This window comes from Ostrinia nubilalis, chromosome 4, assembly GCF_963855985.1.
Source record: "Ostrinia nubilalis chromosome 4, ilOstNubi1.1, whole genome shotgun sequence".
Lineage (NCBI taxonomy): Eukaryota > Metazoa > Arthropoda > Insecta > Lepidoptera > Crambidae > Ostrinia > Ostrinia nubilalis.
This window is the reverse complement of record NC_087091.1, coordinates 13,148,776-13,167,278: the sequence shown is the minus strand read 5'-3', so window position 1 is coordinate 13,167,278 and position 18,503 is coordinate 13,148,776. Positions and strand designations below refer to the sequence as shown.

Below are 18,503 nucleotides of genomic sequence, written 5' to 3'. Positions count from 1 at the left end.
TGACAGCATAGATTTGCGAAAATTAGAACTTTTTGGAAAAACCGTAAAACTTGAATCGCTTCTAGAGGGTCGGGGGTTGGTCCTACGGGGATGAAGTAAATGACCTTTTTTTCTTGGTTTGAGGTCCCCTACATGATGGCATCAAAAGAATCGCCACTTTCGGGAAAAAATTTTTTGATCGAAATTATTCTAAGTGTCGGAAGCCACCTTTAATTGGCTCTAAATCTGAAAGCGTTTGTTTTAGAGAGGTAGACCATATAAGCTTTTGTGCTTTGTTTTACGTCTTCTATGCGATTCTTGCAAGAAAACAAGGAATAATTGAAGAAAAAAAAAACTCGTCGAAATTATTCTGTGTTGATAGCGCACTTTTAATTGGCTCTAGAAAGTTAACGGTTGGTCCTAGAAAAAAAAGTTATCTGAAGATTAGTCTTATTTTTATCTATTCTAAACATTCCCGGCAAAAAAAGCCAAAAATTAAAAAAAAAAAATTTTTCATAAAAATTTTTCTAAGTCTCGTGCCCCATAGCGCCCCGTTTCCTATACTCCAACCAAGAGATGACTTAAAATACTTACACCAAAACTGCTACTCCTGTGAGAGTTATTTCCCCATCTGTTATTGTGGCCACCCCGCCGTTGATTGTGTTGCTGGAAACGATTTTGATTGTGTCCTCGGTTGTTATGACTTCTATTTTGCCATTTCCCCTGAACTGGCGTGCTTTGGTTTAAAGGTATAAAATCATCAGACATATTTAGAGATGCCTTTTGTCTTAAATAAGGAATAGAATGTAGTTCTTGACTATTATACCACGCACAAGTTCCACAAGTTAATAATAAAAATTCTTCGATTTGTTTGTATCCTAACATTCAAGCAAGCGTGCCACTTTTTAAACGTCATTAATGTCAACAATGTCATGATAATACCGTGGATTTTAGAGATGGGCGCAACATAAACTCATAGATTCATCGTACTGCAATCGTTAAGTCATCGTATTTCGCCGGGATTACACGCGCGCGTCTCGTTTACAATAACAAAACGTTATTTTGTCAAATGTAGGTATGCTAGCTGATTGTGAATAAAATAATTTTGTCGGGTAAGTGTAATTTCCATACTTAATTAATTATTATTCTAATTTGCATATTTTTTTATTTAACAAAATATACCATAATCAAGGTAATGCCTGTTTGGATTAGCTAAATATCGCAAGTAACTAACTGCGTAGCTTCTTTTATTAACTCGCCCGAGCGCCGCAGTGGCGCCATCTACGACGAGTCACGCCATCTACGCTGGGTGGCGCCATCTACAGCGAGTTACGACAACTTCCAGCTGCATCTTGATTTTTCGGCGGCAATGACGTCACTTCCCACCGGATATCGCAATAAATAATTGCGATTGCCAACAATTGCTGATATTATTATGTCCAATGGTGGACACACATTGGTTTCCTCAAATGATGAATATACTTACATAATCTACAATCGATTTGCTCAGTGGTTTACCGACATTGACGAATTGAAGAAGAATGAAATTAATCTCTTTTAGACTGTCCTGTGTTGGATATTCCCCTAAACTATCAAAAGGCCATCATTCTGTCAGATACCAGCTGTTGGCATCGATATTTCCAAGCTACTTTAGTCATAGATAAAATCTATAAGATTACAATTAAAGAGCCGAAACTTGCACAAAGTTGTAAAATGTTTAAAGAATACAAATAAAGATTAAAAAATTAAACATCACTTCATTATATAAAAAATATCGCAAATAATTATTATTGGAATTGATTCGCGCGTTGTAACCCGATGAAATCCGATGACTATACGATTCCAGTACGATGAAACGTTTATTTTTACCTGCGTCATCACTAGAATCTATTTAACATTAGGGGCGTTTAGCCGAAAATAGCGCAAGTAAGAAAAATGTCGTCATTTAATTATTTAAGTGCTAATATTACGCTAACTAATACTTAAAAAAAAATGTATGAAAAAACGTCACTTTTGAAGTTAGCAAACGAACGTGTGGCTTCGCCACAAACATGCTAAAGTTTTCGGCGGTTGCCATGGCGATCGCCATTTAGCAGTGGGTCTAGACAAAGTGCAAATTATAATCGCAAACCAGTCGAAAAGTGGTCGAAAAGCCCCTTTTTTGTATGGAGTTTTGACGGATTCGATTTTCGATTCGATCAAAAAGTGCGTTTTGTCTAGGGGGGCAGTACTTATATTCACCTGAATGTCTCCAACTTCCTCATTGGCCCTAGAGCAATTCCAAGTATACCATCAATAAAAGCCTAATTAGAGTCATCAAACCTCTCAGTCATTCAATTAGAGCCATTAGAACTTCATAACTATGAGTTGTTTTCTGTGTGTAAGCTGAGGACACGTGTCCCCAGCTGACACATCTGTATCTTCGTAAATATTTATGCTACGATAATGTATTATACCTCAAAAATTACAGTCAAATCCAAATAGTAGGCTTTCCAATTTTCAAGACTTTAGCTCAAATACTGTTAAAACCACGATCAAAAAACTATGTGCGAGCTGGAGTACCGTGTCTCCAGCTTACACATCTGTATCTTTGTAAATATTTAAGCTACATCAATGTTTTATATCTCATAAATTAAAGTCGAATAAAAAAACCCGACTTCAAATCTTTCAAAGCTTTATCTCGAACCGTTTTCGAACTACGAACCGATATGTATGTGTAAGCTGGTGACACGTAACACACGGTGGATTATTAAAACCGTATAAGTTAGAGTTGCGTTTTAAAGATCAAATAATTCGTTATAATTAAAGTACACACGAGACATAATTTCAAATCTCTAGGCCTCTTAGTTTCAGAATTAAAAGCCAAAAACTATTTTCCCGCCAAATAATTCAAATAATGTGGGTCGACTGCTAATTAAAATTAGATGGATATATTTTTGCGTAAGGTCGACACGCCCTTACGCGTCCACCGTCCAGTTCACGTCCAAATGACGGATCACTCTAGAACGAAAGCTAATTGCTATGATTCCCTGAATGTATGACACGTAAACCCACATTAAAAAAATCTTATAGCATGCTACCGTTTTTGCCAAAAATAAATCCCACATGAGCAGGTGCGCGTTTCAAGGTAAGTGATCGCGGTCTGGTCTAACTGGGTCTAAGATATTAAAATATACAAAACAATGCATGTTTTATATCATGTAAAACGTTATTTACATGAAGTATCGAACACAAAGACTTTTTTCAGTACTTAGGCCTTTTCCTGGACGCTAATACACGCTTTTAATGTAGCTTACCCTTGTGATAGCCAATTTGCGTCCAAATTATCACGACTATTTTCTAAATACAGACGTTGTTAATAATATTAAAAAGCAAACTGTGCCTAGAGAGGATACCATATTGCAAATTGAGCCATACTATTGAAATTTCAAAAAATGAAATAAACTGAAATATAATATGTCTGTTTATAATTATTAAGTGTGATACCTAAATATTTTTAATACCAATTAGTAAGATTTTATTTATATTTTTTTATTTCCATGCTGTTATTAATTATTAGTGATTTTGAATGCATTTTTTCTATATTTTATTAATATTACAAAGATAATATTAAAACTTCTAATGGTTTAGAGCAAGTTTAATACTATACTTATAAAGACTAAAGGGAGCATAATGACAACAATTTTTCGTTCAAAATGATTACGAAAAATTGTATATTATTTTTATTCCTCAAATCTACCAACTCACTAAATGGACGAGATCTGGCGTATCGACCCTACTTACTTTTACCTCATCATTATTCCTAAATAATGTCATTGAAGTCAAATAGACTATAAAAATAAAATTATCCGGAACTTAAAATTGACTTAAAAGTTTATTATTAGATTTTTACTTAAATTCTGTTGTCAAACGAAATATTAGTCTGTTATGAAAAAACATTAGTAGATAGTACCTACCTATTGACTAAACTTATCCTTCTTCTTTCAACTTGCTATTTAAACGTTAATTTAGTTTTAAACTATTGAAAATAGTAATAAAAGTAATAATTAACGCTTAAATATATTAAAAATATATTTTCAGGGGTTGGTAAGTAAAAAATATTTAAAGACGCTCGAAATCCTGACAATGTTATATTTTAACAACTGCTAATGACACATAATAAAAATATGATTATACGAAGGATTACAGCTATTAAGCTGGATAACTCCAAATATCCAAACTCTTGACTGCGTGCATAACAAGACAACTGCACATATTATCATGGATGTGTTTAGTACTCAGAGGGGATCATAACTTGATAACTGTTTTTGTCAAATTAAAAACGAAAATCCATAAATGTATAAGTCGAGATATTAATAAATACATGTTCTGACATACATTGATAAATCGAAATATAAATGTTTGTAAGAATAATATTAATTGGATATATCGTTATGTCAAATATTTATTGCCTAAATTAGAGATATTTACTTATGAACAAGAGCTGTATTTCAAGTATTTTTGGGTATTTCGAGTTGAGTTTTTTATATCAGTAGGGTATAAGGTAGAGGAAGCGCTTAAGCTAATAAAAAAAAAAGTGCAGGTCGAGATGTCAAGTTATTCCCGCGCGGTACGGAAATATTTGTGGCGTTTCTAAACGCAACCACTTTAATTTTTATTTAAATACCGTGAAGTCCCACGATTCTGCTACGTCAAGTGGCAAAAATGGGCAACAACTATATTTTTCTCTATGGTCACAAACAAATTTTCCAATCGCGAAAACCCTCATTGAATTCTTGTTCTTTTGTTGAAGAATCAAATAAAAAAAAAAATAACTACAAGAATAAGCGAACATAACGACATACAACGTGTCCCAAAATTCAAGGATAAGCCGGCGCCGCAGGATGGACATAGTCATGACTACTTTAGGAAAAATAAGAAAAAAAATCTATCCCAATTATTTTTTAAGTTACACAATAAATTATGAAATTCGTCGAAAATTGACACCCCTTATGATATTTTACATTACCACGACTACAATTTTTCAAATAGGTACTTCTGTTTTTTTGTTTGTATCGGAAACTTAAGTAGTGCTGCTGTCCACCCCAATTCTTAAAACCCTCAGAATCCTTGCAGTTTTTACACAAAAGTTAATCAAAATATGATATTTCCTTAAAATTTTGAACGATTTTTACTTTCACTCCACTTTGACTCGTCGTTTTGTAAAAAACAGTATGAACACTACTGCGGCAAGTTTATTATAAAGTTGACGCAACTATCCAAGATTCCAAAATGGTATAATACTCTAAGAAAACTAGTCGAAAAAAAGATATGCGTACCATTTTTACAAGCACTTCCCTTGTTAGTTAGAATGGGATAAATCTTGCAATTAAATTTAAAACCAGTTCTCCTCAACCAATTGAGCTGAAATTTAGTATACTTATGTAAGTACAATGACATTGCAATATTATGGTATCATTGAGCTGGATGGAGTCTGGAGGTGGCCATAGGAACTTCTAAACGAAACGGCGGAATCGCATCTGGTTTGGGTTAGTTGGATATCTTTTCGAGCACTTTAGTGCTAGATGATGTCCAGGGTCCTGATGATGAAGTCAAGAGGTGGCCAGGAGCTGGCCAAAAGAACTCCTAATCGAAATAGCGGAAGATTATCGAGTTTGGGTTCGTTGGATTTGACTTCCCGAGCACTTGGACCATGAGATTAAGAAACAACTAAAAAGTGTAAAATAAAGTTACAATAAAAAAAAAACTTTTTTAAAAACAAGCGTTAATGCGAAATTTTACGAAAGAATTTAACGATAAAAATAATTGTATGCAAGGTTCAAATAATTTCGAAAGTTTGTAGCGCAAACAGAAAAAAAGAGGAATAAATTCCATGCGCGATTATAACTTTATTTTAAACTTTTTAGTTGTTTCTCAATCTCATGGCCCAAGTGCCCAAGAAGACAAATCCAACGAACCTAAACTCGATAAGCTTCCACTATTTCGTTTAGGAGTTCCTATGGCCAGCTCCTGGCCACCTCTTGACTTCATCATCAGGATCCTGGACATCATCTAGAACCAAAGTGCTTGAAAAGACAAATCTAACGAACCTAAACTAGATGCAATTTCGCCGTTTCATTTAGAAGTTCCTATGGCCACCTCCAGACTCCATCCAGCTCAATGATACCATAATATTGCATTGTCATCGTACTTACGTAAGTATACTAAAGGATGATGGGCACAAATGTATGGAAAGTGGTACCCGCTCCAATAGCCATAACCAATATATATTTCAAAAGGCCTATAGATGTAGAAAAATGTCTGCTATGGGGCCAGTTCTAATTCACGTTTTGAAAGCAGTAATTCCACTAAGTATTATATGAAAGTATAACACAATCATCCATGTATACGAGTATGTACTATGACTAGAATCTATTAATATAACTAAAATAAACATTGAAAAGGAAAGGATTATACCTTCGATGAACTACCCAAGCCATTAGCCCTTTATTCGCTTTCATCATCATCATCATGATCATTTTAGCCATAGGACGTCTAGTTGAACATAGGCCTCCCCCAATGATTTCCACAATGGCCGGTTGGTGGCGGCCTGCATCCAGCGCCTTCCCGCTACCTTTATGAGGTCGTCGGTCCATCTTGTGGGTGGACTTGTTGGGTCTTGTGGGTTTATTCGCTTTAGCAACCCATAATAAAACCCTTAAGAAGTAATAAAACTCCAACCCCTTTATTAATAAAAGTTACACCCTAGTTGAACTCTGGCTTAAATTGTCATTTGGTATGGAAATGTCATTTTAATCCAAGGTTCATCCTAGGTATAACTTTTTATTAATAAGGGGGTAGGTAGTAGTTCTTCAAATAAAAACATTTATTTCACAATAATTATAGAGTTAGGGAAGGATGCTGGAGCAGTAAACCCTTCATGCCTCGCATAACCTAAGTAGGTACCGTACGATGGACACGTATGATACTTCGGTTACACAAAAAGTATGTTTATCTTCGAACGCAACCAGATCTGAGGCTGGTGGCCATAGTAAATGTTGTTCGTCTTGGTAAGACCTTTCAAATGACACTACAAACATAACCATTGGAGCCGGGTACGATTTTGCAAAAAAGTATGTTTATCTTCGAACACAACCAGATCTGAGGCTAGTAGCCATAGTAAAAGTTGTTCGTCTTGGTAAGACCTTTCAAACGACACTAGAAGCATATCTATTGGAGCCGGGTACCATTTTGCCCATTGTCCTTTCAGCTCAATTGTTTGAGGAGAACTGGTTTTAAATTTATTTGCAAGATTTATCCCATACTACTAACGAGCGAAGTGGTTGTAAAAACGGTACGCATATCTTTTTTGCAACTAGTTTTCTTAGAGTATTATACCATTTTGGAATCTTGGATAGTTGCGTCAACTTTATAATAAACTTGCCGCAGTAGTGTTCATACTGTTTTTTACAAAACGACGAGTCAAAGTGGAGTGAAAGTAAAAATCGTTCAAAATTTTAAGGAAATATCATATTTTGATTAACTTTTGTGTAAAAACTGCAAGGATTCTGAGGGTTTTAAGAATTGGGGTGGACAGCAGCACTACTTAAGTTTCCGATACAAACAAAAAAACAGAAGTATTTGAAAAATTGTAGTCGTGGTAATGTAAAATATCATAAGGGGTGTCAATTTTCGACGAATTTCATAATTTATTGTGTAACTTAAAAAATAATTGGGATAGATTTTTTTTCTTATTTTTCCTAAAGTAGTCATGACTATGTCCATCCTGCGGCGCCGGCTTATCCTTGAATTTTGGGACACGTTGTATATAGTTCCAAAATACTGAACTGTCCTATCGATGACATTGACAGTGGGGCGCCACCGTCAATACCAGATCGCTGGTTCCGACTTTTGCCATGTTGGAAACCATATAGTTGAACGATGGTAGCGCCCCCCTGTCATTGAGTTTGGTGGGACAGTTCAGCGTGGGTCATCTATACAAGGTTTCCCAAAAAGTACTGTCAAGCCGAAGCCCAGAGGTAGAGTATCACTAGGGCTACCCGAATACTCGATTTTTTCAAGTTATTTATAATTTTCAGATGATTTATGATGATGATGAAAATCTTTATCATATTTCAAAAACCGGGATAAAATCTATCCTACGTCCTTTCCCGGGACTCAACCATTATTTATTATTATTTATTTATAAAATATAGGTTATTAGGTACTCAATACACAAATCAGCCGGCTCCTAGTCTAAAATTCTTATAATCGAAATTAAATGATTTAAACTACAAATAAAAATGATTCAAACGCTACTAGTTTTTAGGTTCAAATTCGACTGCTCTAGTGGACGCACGGAACGGCAACGTCGCAGTCGACCCACATTATTTGAATTATTTGGCGGGAAAATAGTTTTTGGCTTTTAATTCTGAAACTAAGAGGCCTAGAGATTTGAAATTATGTCTCGTGTGTACTTTAATTATAACGAATTATTTGATCTTTAAAACGCAACTCTAACTTATACGGTTTTAATAATCCACCGTGTGTTACGTGTCACCAGCTTACACATACATATCGGTTCGTAGTTCGAAAACGGTTCGAGATAAAGCTTTGAAAGATTTGAAGTCGGGTTTTTTTATTCGACTTTAATTTATGAGATATAAAACATTGATGTAGCTTAAATATTTACAAAGATACAGATGTGTAAGCTGGAGACACGGTACTCCAGCTCGCACATAGTTTTTTGATCGTGGTTTTAACAGTATTTGAGTTAAAGTCTTGAAAATTGGAAAGCCTACTATTTGGATTCGACTGTAATTTTTGAGGTATAATACATTATCGTAGCATAAATATTTACGAAGATACAGATGTGTCAGCTGGGGACACGTGTCCTCAGCTTACACACAGAAAACAACTCATAGTTATGAAGTTCTAATGGCTCTAATTGAATGACTGAGAGGTTTGATGACTCTAATTAGGCTTTTATTGATGGTATACTTGGAATTGCTCTAGGGCCAATGAGGAAGTTGGAGACATTCAGGTCTTATATTCTGTGATTTAGCCTTAGATTAATAAAGCTTTATTAATCTAAGGATTTAGCCATGAAGCTACAGATAAAAATGGAGGCCACACTCCGAATACCTACTTGAAGCACAAACTAAGTATCACTATCTCGCCCTCTGTGGGCAGACTCGCTCTTTCTAAATAAACAAAAAATATAAAATTGCTCAAATTCAATGAAACCAATGTAAAATCTTTATTTCTTGACATAGGTATCATTAAAAATGATAAGTGTAATTACTAGTAAAACGTTTTAGGAACAAATTACTGTAAAAAATGTGAAAAATGTTTACAATTATCCAATGTCGGAAATCACGAAATAAACACTTACGCGTGGAATCTTATGTCACTTCCAGGACACCACGTACTACCGCAACCACGCACTACAAAATTTTGCACCAATTCTTGTGATAAAACAATGATTATTTCCTGTAAACAATCTCAAACGAAATTAACTGCTTAATAAACAAAATAGTAAACAACCGCCATGATGGGCCGGATTGGGCCGATGTTGCCACATGGTACCGATTACCCAGGAATTGGGATTGTAATTCCCTGATTCGCCAACACATTAAGCTTAAATGGCCGACAATTTTGTAATTTTTTATTTAACTAGGTAATCTTAGTTTCAAATATTAATGATTAATTGTTTAACTTCTGATTTGGTTAGTGAATTGGCTATTTCGAAGAATTTACAAGGAGATTTAAATCAGAAGATAGCAATACAGAATACTACAGTTCACACTATTTATTTTATTTATTTATTTATTTATTATTCATTATTGAGCAATTACATATTTGATCCAAATAGCGTCCTAAATCCTCTAAAAAGAGAGGTAGGGCCGCAGAGAGCGAGATAGATAAAAGTAGGTATTTGACTCAAGTTTTTGTTCCAACTCTGCCCTCCATTTTTATCTTTAGCTTCATGGATTTAGCTAAAGCGCGCTCTACACTCGCGCGCGATTCTTGCTGTGAATTCACGCCGCGATTCGCGCCGTGCACTTCGCGTTTATATGTGTCTCTCCACACTCGCGAAACCTCGCAGTCTCGTTCGCGGCCTCAATGGATGACGACGTGATTGTTGCTGCGGTGACGCTCTGTGCTATATCGTATTACAATTACCTATGTATTAAAAATAAGACACAAATAAAAAATGTAATGGGTTTATATATTTCACTTGAGCTTGCCCCACTATGAGTGGAATCCTTAACTTTCTTTCTATAGGTTCTATAACTGGACATAAGTGAGTCCTTTTTTTTTTAAATTCACCCACAGGAATATTTAAAATGTCACTTATCCGCGTCCAGGCATAGTGGGTCTTATTTTTATTTTTATGGTCCTTGTGTTTGGACTGCCAAAGTATTGGTTCGGATTGAAAACACTCGATAAATTTCAACTCAAGTTCATTATTCCATGCCTAGTACTCATTTAAAAAAAAAGAACGTTAGTAAGTACGCAATAATGCACAACCACTTGCGACGGCGTCTTCTCAGCTATTGCGAAAAACTGCGAGTGTAGTTGCGTTCGCGATCGCGCGCCGTGAACCAAGCGCGAACCTTTGTCGCGGGACAAAAAACCGACAACGAACGGGGAACGGCGCGAAGCGTGAACGTGAACGCGCGAAAGTCCGCGAAACCATCTACACACGCGTTTCGCGGCTTTCGCGGCCTTTCGCGCCGCGAGTGTAGAGCGCGCTTAACAATTTTTAACATGCACTATTTTCGGCCAAACGTACCTTTTGTCAGGAGGGCGCTTTTATTAATACGATTATTATAGTGTATAGCTTGATTAGAATGACAGCTGTCATCAAAAGTAACGACATAACTTTGTAGTAGCGATCAATGAGAGCTAAATATTGGCGGACAAGAAATAATTCACGTCTGACCTACAAACAATATTTTCAACGACAGTGCTTCCAATAAAAATGATAATTTCGTGTAAATGCAGCGTTAAATTACACCAATAAGTAGTAATTCGAAATCATAAAAATCAAGCTAGAGTATTAACGACGTCTCTACAAGGTTATCTCGAGTTACAAAAATGTTAGTGTTGGGACATATCGACAAATGTTATATTAAATTAAAACTATTCTTTTAACATATTTAACAAAAAATTTTTCTAACTAATTTTTTAACATATTTAAGTCAAGTTATACGTTTTTCTAAATGTTCACTATTAAAAACCAAAAAACATTTCATTCTTAAATAATCAAACATCGGAAATCAATCACCGGTAATTTTTTGGGTAGGTATTCATAGCACCGTTGCTCTAGAAGAGATGCCCACCGCCCTCTAGCGAGAGGAAAAAACCACTGAAGAACACTGATGATAATGACTACGACTTAGGTTGTACATCTACTTAGGTTTACTGTCTTTAAATTTAAATCATAATTGTCATTTTTATGAATAAAGATATATGAAGAAAAATTGGGTGCATTTTTTCATATCATTTTTTCGAAAACTTATCGATACATCTATGTGAACCGTACGAAACATACCCATCACTAGTCACATTCGTTTGACAGCCGTCATTCTAATCAAGCTATATTGGATAGACTATAGTTCCGATTTTTACCACGTTGAACGAGGGGATAAGAAGACTTGAGGTTTTCTGCACTTAATATTTGTTATCTGTGTGTATTTTTTCCGCGACAGCTTGCTATATAGTTCCAAAATACTGGACTGTCCTATCGATGACATTGACAGTGTGGCGCCACCGTCAATACCGGATTGCTGGTTCCGATTTTTGCCATGTTGGAAACCATATAGTTGAACGATGGTAGCGCCCCCCTGTCATTGAGTTTGGTGGGACAGTTCAGCGTGGGTCATCTATAGTTCCAAAATACTGAACTGTGCTGTGCATGACATTGACAGCGGGGCGCCACCGTCTATACCGGATCGCTGGTTCCGATTTTTGCCATGTTGGAAACCATACAGTTGAACGATGGTAGCGCCCCCCTGTCATTGAGTTTGGTGGGACAGTTCAGCGTGGGTCATCTATATGTCGCAGTCAGATTGTATAATCCGCCGTTTTACATTACAGCTAGGCATTTTGCATTACAGCTCTGTTTTGTAATACGGCGGATTAACGTTTAGCCGGATTGAATACGGCTGAATGAAAATCCGCCGGAATGTATTCGGCGCCAAACGTTCTTCAATACGGCTAGCCGTAATGTAAAACAGCGTGTCATTACCCGCCGCTTTGACAGTTTTTAGTTCCTATTTTCAATACCGTGGCGCTGCCGGACAAAGTGGCTATGGATCTGGCGTTTGGCGGAATCCTACACAATACATATTAGTGTAAAAATATGAAATCATGGCTGTGGTCGGTGAAGATAATTTTATCTTAAAGAAAAATAACCCAGAAAAAATGACTAAAACTTTATTGTTTTGAGTTACCTGTTCCCTTTGATCATTTTTAATGTCTAAAAAATACTAAAGCCAAATATCTAATTAATTCTTAAAATGTTTAGAAAAGTCTAATTGTTTTGAGTTACTTTTTTTAGATGGCTATCCCTTGTGGTTTATAAATAAGTAAAAAAAAAACTGAAGCCAAATATATTATTTAGTATACAGTAACGAAGGTAATAATTCTTAAAATCTGTCTTATTAAAATTTATTTTCATTAAACATTGTTTTATTTTGTAAGTATGGTCACCCTACAATCTATAGTAGTACGATGCGGCTAAACGTGGGCCGCCGTATTGAAGAACGTATCGCAATGACAATCCGCCTTAACGTTGAACCGCCGTATTACAAAACAGAGGTGCGATTGTGTAAAGTTGTTCATGGATGGACAATGAATACAATTGATCATCGATCGTATATCTAAATTCGAATTGTGTAATTTTGTCCATTCCATGAAGACCGAAAAGTGACCGGTCGTATATAATCGTTTCATGGATTTGCGTTTTATTAATGAAAAACATTCGCTAAAACTCATTATTTTTTAACAAATAACAAATGAAATCCATGTTCAAATGCAGTTTTTTTTAATAAAATTTTATGATTGCACCTTAATAACATACTTTTATTCATAAAAACATTGAATTCGAATTAAAAATTTACCTCTGCAAATCATATAACCAAACGCATAGAACGAATGAAATACGAGTTTCACTACCCGCCCCCAGGTGGCATACATACTTTAAGGCTAGGCAGGCTAAGTTGACTACTACTCTACAATAGGTGGCGTTAATGGACAACGAAAAAGACGTGAAATGTTTACTTCTTTTTATTTATTTATACTTTAATGCCAAAATTTTAACCTAAGGCGAACTTAATCTCAGATTTAATCAATTATACATAAATAAGTGTTTTGAGAAGTAGTATTTTAATCTATGTTCTGTGAATGACAAGTGTTATCTGTCAAGTGTCAAAAAACTTGAAAAACTTTTACAAAGTTTGATTTTTGTTAAATTTGTTTATAAACACAAGTAAGTATAGATTATTACACTAAATTAAGGCATTCTATCAAAAATTAAAACAACCCAAGTTTCCAATAACTACTCCTGTAACTTTGGTTTCTTCATATCAAATAATCAATTTCATTTTCAGTGCCAAAGGCAAGAATAATTGCCCACGCCAGATGGAGACCCAGCTAAATAATGTAGTAACAGCGCGTGGTCGTGTGATGAGGGTTCCTTGACTTGAGTTCTGGCGCAACACATCCTGGGCACTAAACAAGATTGGGGATGGGACGTCTAAAGAGGTGCAAGCCTGGAAAACGGTAAGGCCTATTTTATTGACATTAACCAATAAACTGTTCAACATACTTACACAACATAACATTATTATGACTCTTATAATGCGAACAGCTAGGGACTGGAATTTGTTGCCTGCTGCTGTCTTTCCCGAAGACTATAATCCGGGTGTTTACAAGGCGAGAGTGAATAGGCACTTACAGCGCAGATATGTACCATCCTAGACTGCATCCCACTTAACACTCGGTGCGATTGTGGTCAAATACCTGCCTCGTTATGCATAAAAAAAACAGTGACTAAGATTTATCACAATTTTTCAGCCACATTCTAGCTAGCAGCTAACATGTTTTTTTTGTTTCTCATTGCAGCTCTCGTCTTGCTCTACAGCACTTGCACTTGTCCCACCATCTACCAGTGTTGGAACTCTTCCAATAATTTCCCACACCCAGGTGGAGAATACTCCAGTTACTGCTACTGCTACTCTAAAATATGTAAGTTAAATAATGGAATATGATAATGTATGTTTATATTATTATTATGTATGAACAGTATGATTTATGTTGCACAAATAATGAAGGTATTTTTAGTAGCTTTTGCCAGCGGCTTCACCCGCTTAAAATTTAGTTTGTCACAGATTGTCATAAATTATAGACTGTATGTTAATCTAGGTTACAAACAATAATACTGTTAAGTTTACACAAAATCCGTTCAGTAGTTTTGGCGTGAAAGAGTAACAAACATCCAGACATTATGACATCCAAACTTTCGCATTTATAATATTAGTAGGATAATAGATATGTGTTGTTGCTATATCCTAGCTAGCAGCTAACATGTTATTTTGTTTGTCATTGCAGCTCTCATCTTGTTCTACAGCGCCTGCACCTGTCCTACCATCTACCAGTGTTGGAACTCTTCGAAGTGTATTAATGATTATTATTTTAGTAACCATAAAAGTTTAAAACAATACATTTTATTGCATAATTATTTGTTAGAAAAAACGACAAGTACAAATGAGTAGGGAGGCTGTTGATTTTTCATGGTTATTTTATATCTTGTTGATTGTTCCAAAAAAAAACTAAGTTTTCAAGAATGCTGTGATTAAAGTACCTATAGTATTATATTTAAAATGAAAACTTAGTTTGTAAAGAGACGAAGGCTGACCACAAAAGAAGTACTTATAGCTGTCTGTGTCTGTGTAAAGAATTTAAATAAAAAGATGTGTATATTTAAACAGTTTTCTTTATTTTATTAGTCATTTATTCCTGTAAATAAGCCCACACAGGGCACTTATGTCCCAACATAACTTTACCCTACCACTTTGGCAGTATTGTGGGTTAAGGTTGATTAAAACGTGTTAAGTAGATAAGTAGGTACCTACCTAACTACTTTATTGACTTAATTTTAAGTAATTAATTGCGTAGTAGTATAGTACAACACTTAGTAGTAAGTTTCAAGTCAAAATTTAGATTGTGCTTGTGTTTTAAGTACGTGCAATTTAATCACGTAAAATTAAGTGAAAAACACTTATCTACTTAACACGTGTAACTCAGCTTTTAGTGCTATAGTTGTTGATGAAAAAGAACTCTTGTGTCTCACTAAAACTTATTTCCATTAACACCAAGCACTCACCGCTTACCACACTTTATCTTTCAAAGAAATAAATTAACAATTTGCATACGAGGACGAGGATAGAATTACACCTCTATGAGAATTTATACGATTATCATGAGTTACGAGTCACCGCAATCATTTGACATTAGCAATGGGCTCATGAAACTTAGACAATTCGAATTTTCTGTCAAAATCATATTCATCATTCACTCATCGTATAAAATTACGATCAAATCGTTATCATATCGTTATCGTTTTATGAACTCCTTACACAATTAGAATTAGCCGTTTGACACATCATAACGTACGTTATGAACTGTCAAATGAATACGATTGCCTTAGACAATCGCACCACAGAGCTGTAATGTAAAATGCCTAGTGGTAATGTAAAACGGCGGATTATACAATCCGACTGCGACATATACATATATAGTGATCTGTGTCCGCGACTGGATGTCAACAATTTGTAGGAGAGCTTAGTTTTTTGTTGAAAGAAAATTTTGTAATTCAATGAATAAATAAATCAAAATTGCAATGCATTATTAATACTTCAGTATTTTATTATAGTGAGTGTAGTGGTTCTCGTATCAGAGATGTGGGTCCCCTTGAAAACTCCTAAATTAGGAGTCGGTAAGTTGACGTTTTAATTCAATCAGCAGCATTACGATACACATCCTGTCCATAAAAACGGATATGCAATAACATGTTTAGAATATTAATGCCCGTTTTCACCATCAATCTCTAATTTTTAAGTGACTCCTATGTTAACAAAATTCCTGTTATTTGTTACCAAAGGGGTCACTTAAAAATTAGGAATTGATGGTGAAAACGGGCATTAGTCACTTGTGCTCTAAAGAACAGATCCCTAATACTATAATAGTTAACATTAACATTATACTTTGTTAGGGTGCCTAAGTGCCTATACTTACTCATCATTATTAAAAAAACAACACAGCCCTATTATTTTTGTTAATTATTTACATACTTAGATTAGGTTTTATTAATCTAAGTTTACATAACAATGCTCTTCTAATGGATACCAAACCAGGATTTCATAGGAATGAAATCATGGTTTGAGGAGCTTCTATTAGAAGATCATACAACAGTTGATTAGTCTTGCTTGATCAGGTGTGGACCTATTGTATGAACTTCAGATAAAGCACTGTGATCACTGCTCAGTGCTGTCACTGGTAGATGTGGAGCACTGGTAGATCAGCTGTGAGGCAGTGGAGTCTTAGGCTGAGTTGCTTCACTTAACTTTGACCATAGCTTTAACGATAACCGGTGTTTTTTGTATGGAGTTTGTCAGATTTTTTGTTTGTCAAAGTTAAAGTAAGATGGTGCAAAAACCCAGCCATACACTACTCAAGTGTAGCTTTCAGTCATAACATGGAACAGGCTGAATTTCTTTTGCGCATTCTATTTTTTTTTTCAGTTTAATGAGTCAATATTGGTATTGGTAATAAATGGTGTTAATATTGTTTACTTAAATTTACTTCCAGGTGTTTATAACTGGAAGGGAGATGTCCGCTCAGGCTTGCCACTTGAGATTGGAGAAACGGTCCAAATATTAGAAGAAAATGGAGGTTCGTTTTCGTATTTATTCATTATCCATATCTGTGCAAAGAAGCTAAAATATAGCCAGCCCAAAAGTTGGTTACTTAGTTCAGTAAAAATAAGTCTCAGTGCTAATTTTGCTGCCTAAAATCTAATATATTTGAATGAATGAAGCAACTTACAATGAGTGTTTTTACTTCCAACATTGTAGGTTGGTATCGTGGCTTCAGTGTTAAGAACAGGTCTGCCTGGGGCATATTCCCTGCCTGTGTTATATCCATCCGACCATGCACTGTCAAGGGGACAGGCCCCAATGCGATTGCAGAACTCAAAGATGATCCCTTGGTCCGAGAAATAGCAAGTGTTTTGAGAGAATGGGCGCGATTGTGGAAGAAGCTTTATGTGGTAAGTCCTGATATAAATTTTTACTTGATCACATTGCCTACTTCACAGTTCATAATCAGATACGTTTGTAAATCTGAGAACTTGCTTCAACTTCAGTGATGCATGAAGGACAAGATGTAAATTGTATAGTAGGAATAAAATTAAATTTTATGACAATACTGACTGATGACGTTGCTCCACTTATGTGTATGTGCTTTGCAAATACATATTTTACATTTCTATGCTTAGTAAATCTTTTGTCTGTTACACATGTGACTCAGCGTTTAGCCATGCTTAGCATAACTATAATGTTTTCCTGCCATACATACTTATTGTACATTTTATTTATCTCAATAAGAATGGCAATTCCTTTGTATTTCATATTAGTAACCATCTAAAAAATAATAGTTACATACTGAATTCAATTCTTTTTTCCTCTAAAATCAAGCGCTATTTACAGATGCTTATTCCCGCTAGGGTTGTCACTTCAAGTGTAACAGCTAGTATCTTACAAAATTACGATTTAGAAAATTGAATTTTTACTTTTCAGGAGCGAGAGACGTACCGGTTCAGTGCTGTAGCCAAAGTGATGAGAGAGTTGCTGAGTGGGCGTCGCGCTCTTTTAGCTGGCACTCTGACGCAGGACCAGACGAGAGCACTGAGGCTAAAGCTGGTTGCGAAGCTAGACTGGGGCAACAGGTTAGTGGCTTTTTTGGTCTGTTTGCTCATTTTTCTTTGCCCTAACTTTATGCAGATTTAAGGTGTCCTATGAGACTAAACATTGTTGTTGCAAGTTTGTATTATTTCAACTACATAAGACAACAGTTGACCTTGCTGTGTCATTATCTGTACACGAGTATAGCTTGTGGTAAAAAACGGGCAACTGGACTGTGTTATGATGACGTAATTGCTACTGAAATAAGACCCCTAGACAAGTTGCACTTTTTGATCGAATCGAAAATCGAATCCGTCAAAACTCCATACAAAAAAATAGGCCTTTCAACTGGTTTGCAATTATAATGTGCACTTTGTCTAGGCCCAAAGGTTGCACTTGGCTTGCACTAGTAGCTCGCAATCGGGTCTTATCGCGTAGCTAAAAGCAAGCCGTGTAAATTGTTCATTACTGGCACTGCGGAATCACATCAATATGTCAACGCCTACCATAAACGTACAGACAAATGTTTGAAATCTTGAAAATAATTACTGCCTCTTGTGGCACCTGAATCCA

At 35.5% G+C, this 18,503-nt stretch overlaps 2 protein-coding genes and 1 long non-coding RNA gene across 4 annotated transcripts in view; 2 read left to right on the top strand and 1 right to left on the bottom strand.

The window, feature by feature from the left end:
• Positions 1 to 11,536, bottom strand: part of LOC135071202 (uncharacterized) — a 135,398-nt gene extending 123,862 nt beyond the window's left edge. The window contains exon 1 of the mRNA XM_063964978.1: positions 11,519 to 11,536. The gene's annotated coding sequence lies outside the window, so the exon portion shown is untranslated. The remainder of the gene's footprint in view (positions 1 to 11,518) is intronic.
• Positions 11,537 to 13,370: 1,834 nt separating this feature from the next.
• On the top strand, positions 13,371 to 14,954 carry LOC135071532 (uncharacterized). 2 transcript variants are annotated; one of them, XR_010257272.1, is made up of 4 exons: positions 13,371 to 13,456; positions 13,578 to 13,749; positions 14,092 to 14,214; positions 14,578 to 14,954. It is a non-coding gene; the product is annotated as an uncharacterized LOC135071532 (long non-coding RNA). The 2 variants fall into 2 exon arrangements; XR_010257271.1 differs by lacking the exon at positions 13,371 to 13,456 and having other exon boundaries at positions 13,526 to 13,749.
• An 828-nt stretch (positions 14,955 to 15,782) lies between these two features.
• Positions 15,783 to 18,503, top strand: part of LOC135071207 (dedicator of cytokinesis protein 4) — a 76,884-nt gene continuing 74,163 nt past the window's right edge. The window contains exons 1-4 of the mRNA XM_063964982.1: positions 15,783 to 15,964; positions 16,837 to 16,920; positions 17,103 to 17,296; positions 17,826 to 17,974. Of these exons, the coding sequence (XP_063821052.1) occupies positions 15,928 to 15,964; positions 16,837 to 16,920; positions 17,103 to 17,296; positions 17,826 to 17,974 (464 nt within the window). The 5' untranslated portion in view covers positions 15,783 to 15,927. The remainder of the gene's footprint in view (positions 15,965 to 16,836; positions 16,921 to 17,102; positions 17,297 to 17,825; positions 17,975 to 18,503) is intronic.